The 17,500-nt window shown below is 44.9% G+C and overlaps 1 protein-coding gene across 3 annotated transcripts in view; it reads left to right on the top strand.

Annotated features, from left to right (window-relative positions):
• galntl6 (polypeptide N-acetylgalactosaminyltransferase like 6) overlaps positions 1-17,500 on the top strand; it is a 155,143-nt gene that overhangs the window by 131,835 nt on the left and 5,808 nt on the right. For all 3 annotated transcript variants that reach the window (XM_035531306.2, XM_035531305.2, XM_035531307.2), the window contains exons 8-10: positions 4,970-5,087; positions 7,370-7,477; positions 9,602-9,823. In XM_035531306.2, the coding sequence (XP_035387199.1) occupies positions 4,970-5,087; positions 7,370-7,477; positions 9,602-9,823 (448 nt within the window). The remainder of the gene's footprint in view (positions 1-4,969; positions 5,088-7,369; positions 7,478-9,601; positions 9,824-17,500) is intronic.

The raw sequence follows: 17,500 nt of genomic DNA, 5'->3' as shown, positions 1-17,500 counted from the left end.
CCCAGACGCAGGGGTAGCAGCGTGGCATCATGTCCCACCCTCCCAGAAGCAGGGGTAGCAGCGTGGCATCATGTCCCACCCTCCCAGACGCAGGGGTAGCAGCGTGGCATCATGTCCCACCCTCCCAGAAGCAGGGGTAGCAGCGTGGCATCACGTCCCACCCTCCCAGACGCAGGGGTAGCAGCGTGGCATCACGTCCCACCCTCCCAGACGCAGGGGTAGCAGCGTGGCATCACGTCCTACCCTCCCAGACGCAGGGGTAGCAGCGTTTCATCACACCTCATCCTCCAAGCACAGGGGTAGCAGCGTGGCATCACGTCCCCCCCTCCCAGACGCAGGGGTAGCAGCGTGGCATCACGTCCCACCCTCCCAGACGCAGGGGTAAAGTGTGGCATCACGTCCCACCCTCCCAGACGCAGGAGTAGCAGTGTGGCATCACGTCCTCCCCTCCCAGACGCAGGGGTAGCAGCGTGGCATCACGTCCCACCCTCCCAGACGCAGGGGTAGCAGTGCGGCATCATGTCCCACCCTCCCAGACGCAGGGGTAGCAGCGTGGCATCACGTCCCACCCTCCCAGACGCAGGGGTAGCAGCGTGGCATCACACCTCATCCTCCAAGCGCAGGGGTAGCAGCGTGGCATCACGTCCCCCCCTCCCAGACGCAGGGGTAGCAGCGTGGCATCACGTCCCACCCTCCCAGACGCAGGAGTAGCAGCGTGGCATCACGTCCCACCCTCCCAGACGCAGGGGTAGCAGCGTGGCATCACGTCCCACCCTCCCAGACGCAGGGGTAGCAGCGTGGCATCACGTCCCACCCTCCCAGACGCAGGGGTAGCAGCGTGGCATCACGTCCCACCCTCCCAGACGCAGGGGTAGCAGCGTGGCATCACGTCCCACCCTCCCAGACGCAGGAGTAGCAGCGTGGCATCACGTCCCACCCTCCCAGACGCAGGGGTAGCAGCGTGGCATCACGTCCCACCCTCCCAGACGCAGGAGTAGCAGCGTGGCATCACGTCCCACCCTCCCAGACGCAGGGGTAGCAGCGTGGCATCACGTCCCACCCTCCCAGACGCAGGGGTAGCAGCGTGGCATCACGTCCCACCCTCCCAGACGCAGGGGTAGCAGCGTGGCATCACGTCCCACCCTCCCAGACGCAGGGGTAGCAGCGTGGCATCACGTCCCACCCTCCCAGACGCAGGGGTAGCAGCGTGGCATCACGTCCCACCCTCCCAGACGCAGGGGTAGCAGCGTGGCCCACAGCTCCAGAGACACTGCAAGCCCAGACTTCTGCACTTACTGGCACGAGTGTTGAACTGGGAAAAGAGAGCAGTGGTAAACCTCCCAGTGAAGTGTTCGCACATTCATTAACAGGCTTAATTGAGTCGACTGCTATATTTCAGTGCCTGATTAAAGCGCACAGAAGCGAAGGGGAGGGAATTACACGAGAGAACATTGGTTTGGGGACCTTGATTTTCATCCATTGCAAGTTTATTAGAAGCAAAGCGTACATTTATTTAGTCACATTTCTCTGAAGATTCTTCAAATGAGGGAGGATCCATTAGCATTGCAATTAGTTCACTATGGAATAGTGTCTATGGAATTATGGAATAATCTATGTTCATTAGGGAATAGTGTCTACGGAATTATGGAATAATCCATGGTCAGTATGGAATAGAGCCTGTGGAACTTTGGAATAATCTATGGTCATTATGGAATGGTGTCTGTGGAATTATGGAATAAACTATGGTCACTATGGAATGGTGTCTGTGGAATTATGGAATAATCTGTGTTCACTATGGAATAGTGTCTGTGGAATTATGGAATAATCTATGTTCACTTTGAAATAGTGTCTGTAGAATTATGGAATAATCTATGTTCACTATTAGATTTAAGTGTTTTGTGTGAAGTAATTTATTTTGCCTTCTAGCAAGTGCAGAGGATGTCACCACCGAGCTGCAGGTTTTAGTGCCTCTCACTTCATGAATATGCATTTTAAGGAGTGCATAATTAAGGGATGAGGGTATGCAAATGAGGAGTACAAAAGTATGGGTAGAGGTTATGCAAATGAACAACCTGTGGAGATTTACTAAAATGAACAGAGTGGAAAAACTGTTTTTATACCAAAGAGAAACAGGTGTAATTACTTCACTCACACCATCTCACAAACAGTGCTGCAGTTATTGTCATCGAAATTGTCGACAGAAAAAAGGGTAGTTCACCAGAGAATTACTAATATAATAATAATAATAATAATAATAATAATAATAATGTCCTCCTGAAAAGGCACATTGGGCCAAATTCATGAAACCTACCGCCAGAGTTAACATTAATGGAAAACACACAGCTGTAACACATTAACATATTTCCTCATTCATAAATGTGATTTGCTGTTGTATTTTACCATTTGTGTGATATCTGGTGCTGCCACATTTTGTACAAATGTACGTAAAAGGCCCAATTTGGTCTGTTTGGAGTGAGCAGGATGGCAAACTTTGTAACTGCAACTACTAGGAGAACATGAACTTTACGTCTGTAATAGTAGTTGAACACAAAGAACTTTATATCTGTAGGATATATCTGTAGGATATTCCTTCATTTAGGAACATGAAGAACTTTATATCTGTAATAGTAGTTGAACACAAAGAACTTTATATCTGTAGGATATTCCTTCATTTAGGAATATGAAGAACTTTATATCTGTAATAGTAGATGAACACAAAGAACTTTATATCTGTAGGATATTCCTTCATTTAGGAACATGAAGAACTTTATATCTGTAATAGGACAACATGAAGAACTTTATATCTGTAATAGTAGGAGAACATGAAGAACTTTATATCTGTAATAGTAGGAACATGAAGAACTTTATATCTGTAATAGTAGGAACATGAAGAACTTTATATCTGTAATAGTAGGAGAACATGAAGAACTTTATATCTGTAATAGTAGGAACATGAAGAACTTTATATCTGTAATAGTAGGAACATGAAGAACTTTATATCTGTAATAGTAGGAGAACATGAAGAACTTTATATCTGTAATAGTAGGAGAACATGAAGAACTTTATATCTGTAATAGTAGGAACATGAAGAACTTTATATCTGTAATAGTAGGAACATGAAGAACTTTATATCTGTAATAGTAGGAACATGAAGAACTTTATATCTGTAATAGGAGAACATGAAGAACTTTATATCTGTAATAGTAGGAACATGAAGAACTTTATATCTGTAATAGTAGGAACATGAAGAACTTTATATCTGTAATAGTAGGAGAACATGAAGAACTTTATATCTGTAATAGTAGGAACATGAAGAACTTTATATCTGTAATAGTAGGACCTCAGATTGCTGTGACCTTTCGCCATAATAAATGCAAAATTAGGTATTACAGAGTAACAAAACTGTAAATAGGTACAGACTCAGGAGTCATGCTGCTCTACTGAGATTCAGAAGAAGTTGTGAACATCTACATCAGCTCTTCTTGGTAAAAGTAACAAATGCACTACTTTTTAAAGTTCTGTTTTAGCTTTCAGCCACTGGTCTCACGACTGGGGTTTGTCTGCCATCTCTCTCTTGGCAAGTCTTTAATATGCATGCAATCATTTGCATATCAATTTTGATTGGCTTTCACCTTGGGCACAGGTGAATTAAGTGCAACAGTAAGCTGACACCAGAGCTCTACGGTAACTTTATGAATAAGGATTAAATACCATGTCACACATTTTTGCATGGTGTAATGTGGTTACTGTCGAGTTTTATGAACCTAGCCCATTATATTGTCATTATTTAATGAAATGAAAGATGACATAGAAGCGTGAACATGGAGGAAGTGCACCTCTCCTGGCTCCTGGTTCACGCCAGCAAACAGACCCATCACCTGTCTCCACTCTCACTAGACCTTTACATGTAGATTTCATGACACGGCTGTATTTTAGTGTTATTTTGTTGTGTATGAAGTTCATCAAAACATTGTCTTCAGAATATACAGAAAAGACTTGGTATTGTTGTTAACATGCATTCTTTACTGTGACTAGATTTCTCGAGGTTGAATATTCTGTGAGGAACTACATTCGTGTGATTGGCTGATGTCTACTGGGGCTCTCACAGTGAGCAGGACTACTGTCATGTGATTGGCTGATGTCTACAGGGTCTCTGACAGTAAATAGGACTACTGTCGTGTGTTTGGCTCATGTCTGCAGGGTCTCTCACAATGAACAAGACTATTGTTGTGTGATTGGCTAATGTCTATGGGGTTTCTCATAGTGAATAGGTGCCAGCCAAACAGTTTGCATCCTGTATCAATGTCATTCAAATTTGAAATATGATGCTCGAATATTTTGCTCTCACTCATAATTAATTGAGCAGTTAATGTAACTGTTGGGTCAATTTATTTTCACACCTGGTAAATGGAGAGTAGGTAATCTTACCCCTAGACCTGGGATTTGATTAACTCTGATCTACATGCACTTCACTGATTGCTCAAGAATCATCTGTCACTAGAGATGTTTTTAATTGTACAGCTGCAGTGTATGTCTCCTGCTGTAATAGCTCATGAAAGACCATGTGGCCTTGAGACATGATGGAGCTGGAAGGAGCTAATGAATTCTAACAGATTCCATGATCTTTTTGCTCAAAGCCTCTGTGTGAAGCCCCCATGATTTGCGTCTCACAATAACACACCTCCAAGAACTCCACAGTGATCATTGAAGTATTCATGAATGCATTTGGACTGCTACATGTTGCTTTTATATGCCATGAACAGGGAGCAGAACCTTAGAGTACGAGCTGATCGCAGCTCCTCTGTGGCTCCTCTGTGGCTCCTCTGTGGCTCTCAGGGTATCTTCAGTAGAGCCTAATTTTCAGCATGATGTCATGATATAGAGTTCATCTCCTGTCTCTGTGACCTTCAGTCAAATAGCTCTGTGTGTGTGTGCGTGTGCGTGTGCGTGTGTGTGTGTGTGTGTGTAGGTCCCCTGTGATGGCTGGGGGGCTATTTGCTGTGAATCGTCAGTGGTTCTGGGAGCTGGGGGGCTACGACACTGGCCTGGAGATCTGGGGAGGAGAACAGTACGAGATCTCCTTCAAGGTGAGAGGCTGAGTGATCTGAACACACACACACACACACACACACACATGAGAGGCTGAGTGATCTGAACACACACACACACGTGAGAGGCTGAGTGTTCTGAACACACACACACACACACATGAGAGGCTGAGTGATCTGAACACATACACACACACGTGAGAGGCTGAGTGATCTGAACTCACACACACACACGTGAGAGGCTGAGTGATCTGAACACACACACACACACACACACACACACACACACACACATACAAACACACACAGGAAGAAATAAAAAGATCATCTGCTAATCTGTGAGTATGGCAGTATAATAGAATATGACCACTTCCTTTGCAGTGGTAGCTCAGTGGTGAAAGTACTCGACTTGTAATCGGAAGGCTCAAGCCCCTCCGCTGCCAGGTTGCCACGGTTGGGCCCCTGAACAAAACCCGTAACCCTCAATTACTCAAGCTTGTGCTCATCCATGATTGCAAGTCACTTTTGATCAAAGTGTCAGATAAACGCCATAAATGTAAATGACCAAAATGCATAATCTGCAAACCCTTGATTGGCTGTTCACTGAAATGTGTACCTGCATCTCTGGTCTCGGAAAACCAGATCTGAAACAGTGGTTCAGCCGGAGAGCACGGCCAACGTTTCCGGGAATCTGGGATTTATTACAAAATATGGTGGGAGTCTCAGTGTAATCTATGTGGACTAAAAGCATCCCACACAGCTCAGACTCAAGGCTCCAAGCACGGCGATTCACGCTTCTCCAGTGAACAAGAGAGACAGTAGGTTGTCACCTGAGGGGCACATCACCTGGCTGTGTTCACAACCCTCCCAGCAGAACAGGCAGTCCTGCCGAGCTTCCTCCCAAAATCATCCGTCTGTGTGATCCTCCGCCATGCCGATGCGAGTCGGAGAGCACGGGAGCTCTCTCTTCATCACCCGTGACAACACCTGCATTGAGTCTTCCTCCCCTCACATGCCTACAGTGAACTTTGTTATTGGAACACAGCCTTTTTTCCTCTTCTAGAAACCATGGCAACAGCAAAAATAGTACAGCCGCTCAATTGCCTCTGTTTTGTTTATATATATATATATATATATATATATATATATATATATATATATATATATATATATATATATATATACATATAATTTTTTTACTATTTTCTCATTTGCTGCTTTGCCAGTAACCTTGTGCCTTAAAATGTACAGATGGCTTTAAAATTTAACATATGTGCCATAGAAGTGAATCTTATGAATTGTGAAAAGTGTTGCTGAACTTTACAGTGGCAGCAGTAAGTCTCCAAGGTATATGAGAGCAGTCTGAGACGAAATGTGGATGTTTCAGGCCTGGCACGGCTCCATGTGCTGGTCAGTTGTCTGTTCCCCAAGTGCTGTCCATCTGTTTCGTGTGGGAGGCTTTTCAGAACTTCCCAATAATATCTGCTCCAGAACCCTGACTTCATCACACCTGCTGAAAAAAGACCAAGTGGATAAATGCGTGAAAATTATTCATAAAACCTCATTTGTTACATCCCACACACGTTTACGCTCGGAGGAGAGATTTCTGGGAGCTTTTTTTATTATATATTTTTCCTTGTAATGTTGTTGCTGGTGGTGCCGGAAAATTGCGTTTCCATATGGACGGGGCGTGTGAAGTCAGCGTGGTGGCCCAGTGGGGGAGAGACAGACAACGAGGATGAGAAGGACAAGGAGAAGAAGGGATGGAGCGAATGAAGAGAACACCCCCACCCCCACCCCCACCCCCACCCCCAATCCTGTTGTCCACGCCACCCAGCTCAGCCCAAACAAATCCACCCCCGAGAAGGACGAGTCTATAGAAAGTCACACATCAAAGGCACAGGCTACAGAAGCACCTATAGGCTCAAGTGATGAAAATACAGACCAAATCTGTTCAGAGAGAGCGAGGGAGAGAAAGAGAGAGAGAGAAACCAAAGGAAAAGGGCTTTCCCCCTCTCTGCTGTCAGCCAGTGGCTGTGTAATTGGTGCCTGTGGAGAGAACGGAGCTTGTTTTCAGTACATACACAGTGGAACAGTGCAAAGAGTCCTTACAGTACAAGGATGTATGTACAGCAACCTTTGGAAGTGGAGCGCACAGCCCTGCAGGAGAGCCGCACCCAGGCTGGCATCCTCACAGGGAGAAATTAAACACTGTGATGTCTCAATTCCAGAATGAAGAAAAGGAAGAGATTGAAAATATCAGTCTTGCTCTCATTCTGTGTGTGTGTGTGTGTGTGTGTATATGTGATTACTTCCCTCAGGTCTGGATGTGCGGGGGCAGTATGTATGATGTACCATGCTCCAGAGTGGGTCATATCTACAGGAAGTACGTGCCATACAAAGTGCCCTCAGGGACCAGCCTGGCCAGAGTGAGCAGAGGACCAGTACAGTTACACTCACCTCCACCCACATGGAGGCATAACACCACTCAGTTACATGATGTAACGTAACTATTTAACCCCTTACACCCCATGGTGTAACTGATCTGTTTAACCCCTTACACGCCATGGTGTAACTTATCTGTTTAACCCCTTACACGCCATGATGTAACTTATCTGTTTAACCCCTTACACCCCATGGTGTAACTTATCTGTTTAACCCCTTACACGCCATGGTGTAACTTATCTGTTTAACCCCTTACACCCCATGGTGTAACTTATCTGTTTAACCCCTTAGACGCCATGGTGTAACTTATCTGTTTAACCCCTTACACGCCATGGTATAACTTATCTGTTTAACCCCTTACACGCCATGGTGTAACTTATCTGTTTAACCCCTTACATGCCATGGTGTAACTTATCTGTTTAACCCCTTACACGCCATGGTGTAACTTATCTGTTTAACCCCTTACACGCCATGGATGGGTTCATTCTCTCTTTTCCCTTTTTTGTAACTAGCATTATAACCTTTAAATCAGTTTCAGTGCACTTACTATTACAGCAGATACTGAATAATATAAATTCAGATTAACTTCTTAAACTTCAGGATTATTATTTAATCCTACAGCATGTAGTTGAGTTGCTACCAGGAATTAATCAGTTACTCCATTAAAATTAATATGAACGATACATAGTTACAAGAGTAAGGAATGAGAGTCTGGCCTCAGCTGCAGTTCCTTGTAGTGTAAGACATTACTGGAGCTTTACTGGTTCTTTACTGGTTAAGATGGAGGTAAGTGCCCACTTATACTGGGCTGTCAGCCATTCCGAGTGCCGTTCGACTGTACACTGACACCCAGTCAGACAGCCCATGTCAGACCCCCACTGAACCACACTGAAAGCACACAGTACACCAAGCAATAACACCATCAGATAACAGCTGCAAAGACAGAGCAGAGTGCATGTGTGTGTGTGTGTGTGTGTGTGTCTCGGGTACGCGCTTAAGCACCCATGTGCCTTGACACTTACTCAGTCATGTACTTCATTATGTGGAGTTATGATTGTGTCTTAGGCGTTCAGCCCTGCAGTGTTTGCACATCCACACACATGTACAGCAGAGAGAAAAGATTTTCCATTCATTTCTCTCTGCTGACCTGCCCATTTACTCCAGTGCTCAGTTCATATAATTTTGTGACTCTCTCTGTCTTCTGTAGATTCTAGTTCTGTTTGTCTGCAGACTTTCTCTGAGCGCAATAATACAAGCTGCCATGTTAGAATACACCAGAAGCCTCTGCAACTCCCAGATCTCCTTGTATGAGTCTTCACACCAGCGTTAAAGTTCTCGTGGAGATTTGGCAGAGCGCTGATTAACCCACAGCACTGATTTGCCTTATGTAACCAGTACTCAGTAATGGGATTAGAATCCACTGGAACCAGTACCCAGTAATAAGATTCTGATTCCATCTCAGCAGTATCCATTGGAACCAGTACCCAGTACTGAATAATGGTCTATTGGCATATGAACAGTAAATTATGACAGTATTAAAAGGGATGTTGTCATATGGGTGTGTGGACACATTACCACAAAATTCTGTGCATGAGCAGTGGTGCGCTGAAGATGGTAACAGCGTTTGTGAGCAGAAACAGTGATGTGGGTGCAGACAACGCTGGGAGGTTATTAATGATGGATGCTGCAGCAGCCTAGCTGTGCTAAGACAGCTCATGGCTTCATCCCGTTAATAATGCATAGCACCTGCGGGAGCCAGCGCTTCTGGAACCTGGTGTAGCTCTTCCCCGGCATGGTTTATGACAGTATGGGCGGAGCTTCTGCATCTCTACAGGCACTTAGCTTATGGCAGCTCAAAACCAGTGATCTTTGGTCCCTGGCCCACACCTCTGTGTACGGCCTCTTTGCTCATATGAACATTTGGCTTTTATGGTGTCTGTTCAAGCACACAGGAAACAGTAATGAGAGTTGGGGAGAAAAACCACGACAGTCCCTAGGAAGGAGGAGAACAGAGAGACACCTGCTAACCAGTGAATTCGTGTGCTTCATTTTGTGTGACAGGTTTTGTGTCTCTGCCTTTTCTCTCTCTCTCTCTCGCTCTCTCCCAGAACCTGAAGCGAGTGGCAGAGACATGGATGGATGAGTACACTGAATTCATCTACCAGCGCCGGCCCGAATATCGTCACCTCTCCACGGGAGACCTGACCACACAGAAGGAGCTTCGCAAACATCTCAAATGTAAAGACTTCAAATGGTACATGAATGCAGTGGCCTGGGACCTGTCCAAGTACTACCCACCTGTGGAGCCTCCACCCGCAGCCTGGGGAGAGGTGGGTGCACCCAACTACAGCACCACCCGGGAGAACGCTGGTTAAAACCACCTCAGACACACACGCACACACACACAACCACAGCACTACCCGGGAGAACGCTGATTAAAACCACCTCAGACACACACGCACACGCACACACACACAACCACAGCACCACCCGGGAGAATGTTGACTAAAACAGTTTATCAGGGAAAAAAAAGTGTGAATGTGCGTTAAAACAGAAGAGGAGTGTGGTAATACTCTTCTTCCTTTGTCCTGCTGTGAGGTTTGGGATCCAAATATGCATCCTTCTAGCCATCTCACAAGGAATCAAAGTTTTATTTGAAAAAAGAAACACTTTCTTGTTACTACAAATGCTTCTCAGTATCGCACATGTGGTGTTTTTAAACACCAGATAAACTGTTTTTATTTTGAGTAGCATATGTCTTGCATGTCTAGCGCGGATAGGGATGTAAACATTCGCAGACTCAGTAATGGATCGATGCAGAGGGTAAAACAGAGAGTTCTTCGTGTGAGCACACACGCGTCTAAATTACCACGACTCAAGTTCTGCCCCTCGACACAGGCTTGTCATGCCCCTCACTATTACTGCGTACTTGGACTCCTCATACTGCGTCTTCTCCTCATTTACATAATAAAGGCAATACAGCTTTCCGGGGATGGTTTGTTTTAGTTACACATCTAGACAGTACAGTTCTTCTGTCAGTTCTTCCGGTGTGTGTGTGTGTGTGTGTGTGTGTGTGTTCATGCAAGTGTGTGGGTGGGTGTAGGAGAAAGACCATGTGCACTTGCTTACAGATTTATGAGACATACTGCAGGCCGTGATATGATGTATTTTTCATGGCAGAGCAGGTGTTAGTTCTCTCTTACACACATTCATGAATACTCACTGACATCCAAAAATCACCACCATTGTTTCAATTATTGATTCAATTACTGATTCAGTTACTGATTTGCAGCTGGTAAATGCTCCACATCTGTGTGTCCTGTCACTGTGGATCCTGACCCACTGTAATGTGCCATGTACAGACCAGACTAAGGTGGGGGCAGAATGCATGGTCCTCTGCAGCTCTGCCACTTTACCCCGGGCAGGGGTAGAGCTGTGCTTGGTATGCATGCCATTGTTTCCTGTCTTCTATGTGTTTTTCACCAGGTCTTTTTAATCATCGCCGACAGATGTGCATTATAGACATCAGACCATAATGAATTCCTTCAGGGAGTGACCGTTTTCCCTCCACCGCACTCACTTAGCTGCAGCTGGAGATGGTGAATAATAACTTTGAAATGTAATTAATTTCACATCAGATTTAACTGGTGTGCTGGCACTCAGTCTAAGGCCTGCTGGGGCTTCCTCTATGGCTGAAGGAAGCAACAGGGGCCAGATGCTTCTAACCTCCACCTGCTCCGCCCACTCCATCTGCTCCACCCACTCCACCTGCTCCACCAATCCACTTGCTATTCCCACTCCACATGCTCCGCCCATTCCATATGCTCCGCCTACTCCTCCTGTGCTTCCACTCCACCCGCCTCCGCCCACTCCGCATGCTGCGCGCGCTGCACTCTCACCTCAGAGAAGCACCTGTGTACTGGCCCCCTGTGCATTAGAGCGGGAAAATAGATGGCTAAAGGATGGACTGTATGGGGTGGACGTGGGGAACAGCGCGGTAAACACCTCCATTCCTGAGGTGGGATGGCAGTCATTTGTCTGTCAGGCCGATACGCCACCTCACCCTGGCAGGCCGTCTGCCACCCGGCCTAATGTGTTACACAATAATGGCACTGCCATCCATGTAGGTGGGGGGGGGTGAGAGAGGGAGAGAGGGAGAGGGAGGCAGAGAGAGAGAGAGAGAGAGAGAGAGAGAGGGAGAGAAGGAGGTCAGAACACAGTACTATAGTAAACATGTACTATAGTAAACATATTGTACAGGACTATAGTAAACAGGTCAGAACACGGTACTATTATAAACATATAGTATAGCACTATAGTAAACAGGTCAGATAGCCAATGTCACACATGAACACACACACACACACACACACATTCCCAAACACACACAAAGTTACACAGCTTATCTCCAGTCTCCATCCCTCCAAACCTCTCAGTCTTCACTAATCTCATGGATCAGCGCCCAAGCACACACACAAAGGAATGAAGATAGCAGCACCCACCAGAAAGCACAAGGCATTTTTATTCTAACATTTATTTGTTAGAAACACCTTGTAGGTGTACAATTAGAAATTATAGCCCATCTGTTGTGATCCAAAGCAATTTGTTTTAAATACCTCCAACTGTGCATGCCTGTGTGTGTTTGTGTGCAGATATATATAGGAGCTGTGGTGTTGTTTGCTTTAGTGTATGACCACCCCTAAGAGCACTTTTTACATTTTTTGAATTAGAGGTTCATCACTAATTATGTGACTTTTCTCAGCATGTGTGTGTGTGTGTGTGTGTGTAGTGTGTGTCAGGGAGTGTATATGAGTAGGTGGCTGTGGGTGAGTGGGTTTGTGTGTGTGTGTGTGTGTGTGTGTGTGTGTGTTTGTGTGTGTGTGTGTGTGTGTGTGTGTGTGTGTGTGTGTGTGTGTGTGTGTGTGTGTGTGAATGAGGGACAATTACTACAGTATGTGTTTTCATTCATTTACAGCAAATAAGAGCAGCTCTGTGTATTACTGGTGCCTGAATTCTTCCAGAGTGTCTGAATGCTCAAGAGAATGAAAAGAGTCGTGTTTGAATGTTTGAGTTCAACACAGGATAAATACATATATAACAGACTGGGTGTGGTGTTGGGATAAATACATATAACAGACTGGGTGTGGTGTTGGGATAAATACATATATAACAGACTGGGTGTGGTGTTGGGATAAATACATATATAACAGACTGGGTGTGGTGTTGGGATAAATACATATATATTTGAGCAAGGTTTCTAGACACACTGCTTCACATTATCACATTAAATCATCTGAATCCAGACCACCTTAAATCATCTGCACCCAGACCACCTTAAATCGAATGCACCCAGACCACCTTAATGTCTGGCTTTGTTAGTATGCTAGAAAGGTCATTTCAGTCGCAGGAAATATGTCACTCATCTGAGGGAGCCCATAAGCGGGGGAGGGAGAGCAGACCTGCTGATAATGGACCAGAAAAGACATTTAATGTGTTTTTTTTAACCTCAGCAACAAATAACAGCTTTGAGGACAAAGGCAGAGAAGCAGAGGTCTGTGTTGTTCTGGCCTCTGTTCACGGTTCATGTTGCTTGTTTGGCATTGAGTCAGGACCACTTTCCCATTTCAGGTCTTCATTTTGGAACGTGACACACCGCAAACAGGGAGTCGTGGCTTCTGCCTGCAGCTAACCAGGAGCACTAATGTTTCCTTTTAGTGCCGGCGTGAGACAGAGAGACAGAGATGGCCATTTCAGACATAATTCAGACCGTAAAAGCACGGACATTGTGCAAAAGGGTGCTAGCATCTATTATAACTGTTATTATTATTAGTTTACTGTGTGAATGGTTCCGGGCGGGGACATGCCGGATCAGAGCTGCTATGAGAGATGAAAGGAACAAGGTGGTTTATGTTTTTTATATTTTTCTTAATAAACACTTTGCAAGTTCAGACGACACGGTGGGTTAGTGGAGTTGGAGGAGTGAAAGCAGCACGCAACCAGACGTTTGCAGCACGGACTCGGAGGAGCGCAGGAATACGTGCACCTGCTGCCCTCCTCATTAGGGACACGGTACTGATCGGACCTCGTGCTCCCAGAACAGCCTTGGTTCTCCATGGCAACACCAAGTGGTGGAAGCGTTCTTTTGAGTATTCGGTCCAGATTGACATGATTGCGTGGTATTAGAGGAGCGAGTGTGTCAAGGAAAAGTTCCTCATACCATTACACGGCCTGAACCGCTGACACAAAGCATGTTGGACACGTCTGGCCTAGCAGAAACTGTGAGTCATCAGACCAAAGTTTTTCCAGTTTTAACTGTCCAGTTTGGCCGAGCACACTGTAGTCTCAGATTCCTGCCCCTGGCTGACAGGAGCAGACCCTGGCGTGGTCTTCTGCTGTAGTCCAGCTCCAGGCTACAGGTTGAGTTCCTGTAGGCTTCCTGTCAGACAGAGCTGTTCCATCAACCGATTTTATCATTTGTATGTAATTTTAATGTAAAAGTTGTACAAAATCAAAACTACAATAACAATGATCACACTAAAAGGAGAAATAGCTGGTATAGGGGTTTTTGTTTCAATTTGTTAAGCTCTACATGACTTTGTGTATTGTGCTGCTGCCATGTGTTAGTCTGATTGGATAATTACAAAATGAGCTGATATACAGGCTGATATATACTCCTCTAAACTCTTCAATACTCCTTTATACTCTTCAATACTCCTCTATACTCTTCAATACTCTTCTGTACTCTTCTGATCAAGCGGCAGGTATTGAATAATAAAAGGTGTTAACCATTCACACTTCTGTCATAGGAGTAGTAGAATTACATTATATGCGTATAAACAAATTCTGCCTCATTTTCCGTCCGCATATAGATATGTCTCCAGTTAATGGAGTTTCTCAGTGTAGTTTATACAACATAAATAAATGCATATTGCATATGTTGGATATTCTACTATGGTTCTGCTCCCCTCTCTCAATAGGTATGTGTTTGTGCATGGGTGTGGGTGTGTGTGTGTGTGTGTGTGTGTGTGTGTGTGTGGGTGTGGGTGTGGGGGGGTGTGTGTGTGGGTGGGTGGGTGGGTGTGTGTTTGTGCATGGGTGTGGGTGTGTGTGTGTGGGTTTATGTGTTTGTGTGTGGGTGTGGGTATGTGTTTGTGCATGGGTGTGTGTGTGTGTGTGTGTGTGTGTGTGTGTGTGTTTGTGGGTGGGTGGGTATGTGTTTGTGCATGGGTGTGGGTGTGTGTGTGTGGGTTTATGTGTTTGTGTGTGGGTGTGGGTATGTGTTTGTGCATGGGTGTGTGTGTGTGTGTTTGTGTGTGTGTGTGTGTGGGTGTGTGTGGGGGTGCATGGGTGTGTGTGTGTGTGTGTGTGTGTGGGTGGGTGGGTGGGTGGGTATGTGTTTGTGCATGGGTGTGTGTGTGTGGGTGGGTGTGTTATGTGTTTGTGCATGGGTGTGTGTGTGTGTTTGTGTGTGCGTGTGTGGGTGTGGGTGGGTGGGTGGGTATGTGTGTGTGTGTGTGTGTGTGTGGGTGGGTGTGTGTGGGGGTGTGTGGGTGGGTGGGTGTGTGTGTGTGTGTTGCCCCAGGATCTCTACACAGTGTTCATGCATTATTGAGCTCGTATATCACATCAGGCACCACACCTGAATGCCTTCGCAATAATCAGGCAAATGAGAGCATGAAAAACTCTTGAGAAAGAGCAAGACAGTGAGAAGACATTCCAGATGTTCTGACCTGCTCACCTTCCCGGAGTGATGGCTGGCTGCCTGGCAGCGACTCTTCCTCCCTTCAGAATGATGAAGACTGTGGATTTACAGCACTGTGTACTGGACCAGCTCGTCCTGTAACCACGGTTACGACTTCAAACTGGCTCCTGAAAATTTGGATGTGGCAGCACTCATCGTGAATCTCTGTGGTCAGCGGTTGCCAGCACTACTGCTGCCATGGTGATCTTCACACTAGGGTGCCTGCCAATAACACTGAGTGGACCCGGGCACTTCCTGAGCGCTGAGTCAATATTTAAATATTTAAATGAGGTATTCTTGTTTTTCCACTGAGTCCCTTGAGAGGTTTGGTGGTTGGGGATGCGTGGACCTTCAGCACACAAAAGAGAAAAGTGAAACTTGGAGCAGGTGCTCTGGACGCCACGCAGCTGAACATCTGGTCGTCATACCAGACTGGGAACAGTGACCGTAACCTCTCACACACTGATGTGATGCAATCAGCATGGGAACACAGGTGTGGATGTGAGGACCAGTTAGATGAACCTCACAGCTGTAGCCTGCTGGGAAGCACATGCAGCAGGTATTTCTGGGTTTTTATGTGTAGTAAGCTTTGTGACAGCAGCTATTCTATCTATCTATCTATCTATCTATGGCTATAATGTTCTATAAAGGACTTTTAGTACACTGCATATGTAATCACTGTGAGAACACTATTCACTCATTCTTGTTTTAATTTGTTTTACATGTAACTCAAGTGATAATGTAAAAATTAACACTTGAGTTGTACAATAAAACTAATTATTGAAATATTTAAATGTTTACCATTGATGTGACACTGAATGGTCATTTACAGTGAAGACAGTATTTAGGCAGCCTTTGTTTCTCCAACCCCAGATTAAGACTAGAACATGACTAGATCAAGACTAGAACAAGATTCGAACAAGACTAGACCAAAACTAAAGACTAAATCTCATGTCAGAGGTGGTGTGTTCTGCAACACAGTTATATGAGTTGATGAGCAGTTCCCATCATACAGTACCAGTACTATTCTCATCATGCAGTACCAGTACTATTCTCATCATGCAGTACCAGTACAGACCAGTACAGTTCTTATCATACAGTGCTTACACTTGGGTGTTGCTGGTCTACACTTGGGTGTTGCTGGTTTGCGGATGCCACTCTTCAGCCAACAGTCTGCATGAATGTGAATTTCTTGCATAACAATGATTTTCAGAAAAGATTTAAAAGTAAATTATGTATGTGAGGGGTTTAATGAAAGCCATAAGGTGTAATGTTCGTGATAACCACATTAAGATTTATAAATATAACCACGTGTGATTAATTTTTATTAGCACATTATTTTGAAGTTTACTCCAGGAAAAAAATACACACTAGACTTATTTGAGGAAGTTTTGTTTTCCATACAACAGAAAACATTTTAGTTTTTCTCACTTAAAATTTTTTAAAACAACATATAAAAACCTCCATACCCCCGGAATCTTGTTCAGAACAGACTGCGATTTCTCATTCTTTTATGCAAATTGCAAACATTTTAGCACACCTGCACAACTATTCATCATTAGCACACTTACCTGGTAGGTACATCCCACTGCCCCCAGCTGGTCACGTGTAGCTCTGCTCTCCAAAACAGGAGAATATCCTTCATTGTTTAAGTCATCATACACAATAGTTCACTTCTTTGTCAAATTCAGGCAGCCATATGTTGGAGTTTATAGATATTATGTCTGCTAAACTTACCTGTCACGTGAATCTTGATCTTTACTAATGAATGCTGAGTTTTTTACATTTTCCATTTCTTCATGGCATTTAGCAGACGTTTGTGTCCAGAGTGACTGACTAATTTCTTACGTCTCATATCAAACAAACACATATCGAGCAGAGAATAAAAAAGGCTCCGCAACACATAACTTGCCAAAGTCTTGTAATTGTGTGGGATGATGTCAGCGTCCACCTCCCAGATATGATGTGGGAATGTTTGGGTTGATTTGCTGCTGATGGAGTTCCTTCCACCATATGCCCTACTCCAGAACCAGGGCGGGGAATTCTTTTTTGGAAAGTGTATGATCTTTGGGTGGGGTATGACATGCGGGAAGATTTTTCTTGCAGTGAAAGAAAATATCAGGTGTGACGTTGACAAAAATCTTTGTCCAGACGTACAGGAATGTTGAGACATTCCGCTATGTGGCTGGAGTCTGTAACACAGCACTACACTTACACTGTGTTACAGCATCGCATAATACTGTGTTACAGTAATGAATATTACTCT

Source organism: Electrophorus electricus, chromosome 12 (genome assembly GCF_041902795.1).
Source record: "Electrophorus electricus isolate QZ-2024a chromosome 12, ASM4190279v1, whole genome shotgun sequence".
Classification (NCBI taxonomy): Eukaryota; Metazoa; Chordata; class Actinopteri; order Gymnotiformes; family Gymnotidae; genus Electrophorus; species Electrophorus electricus.
This window is presented reverse-complemented; position numbering and strand designations above follow the sequence as displayed.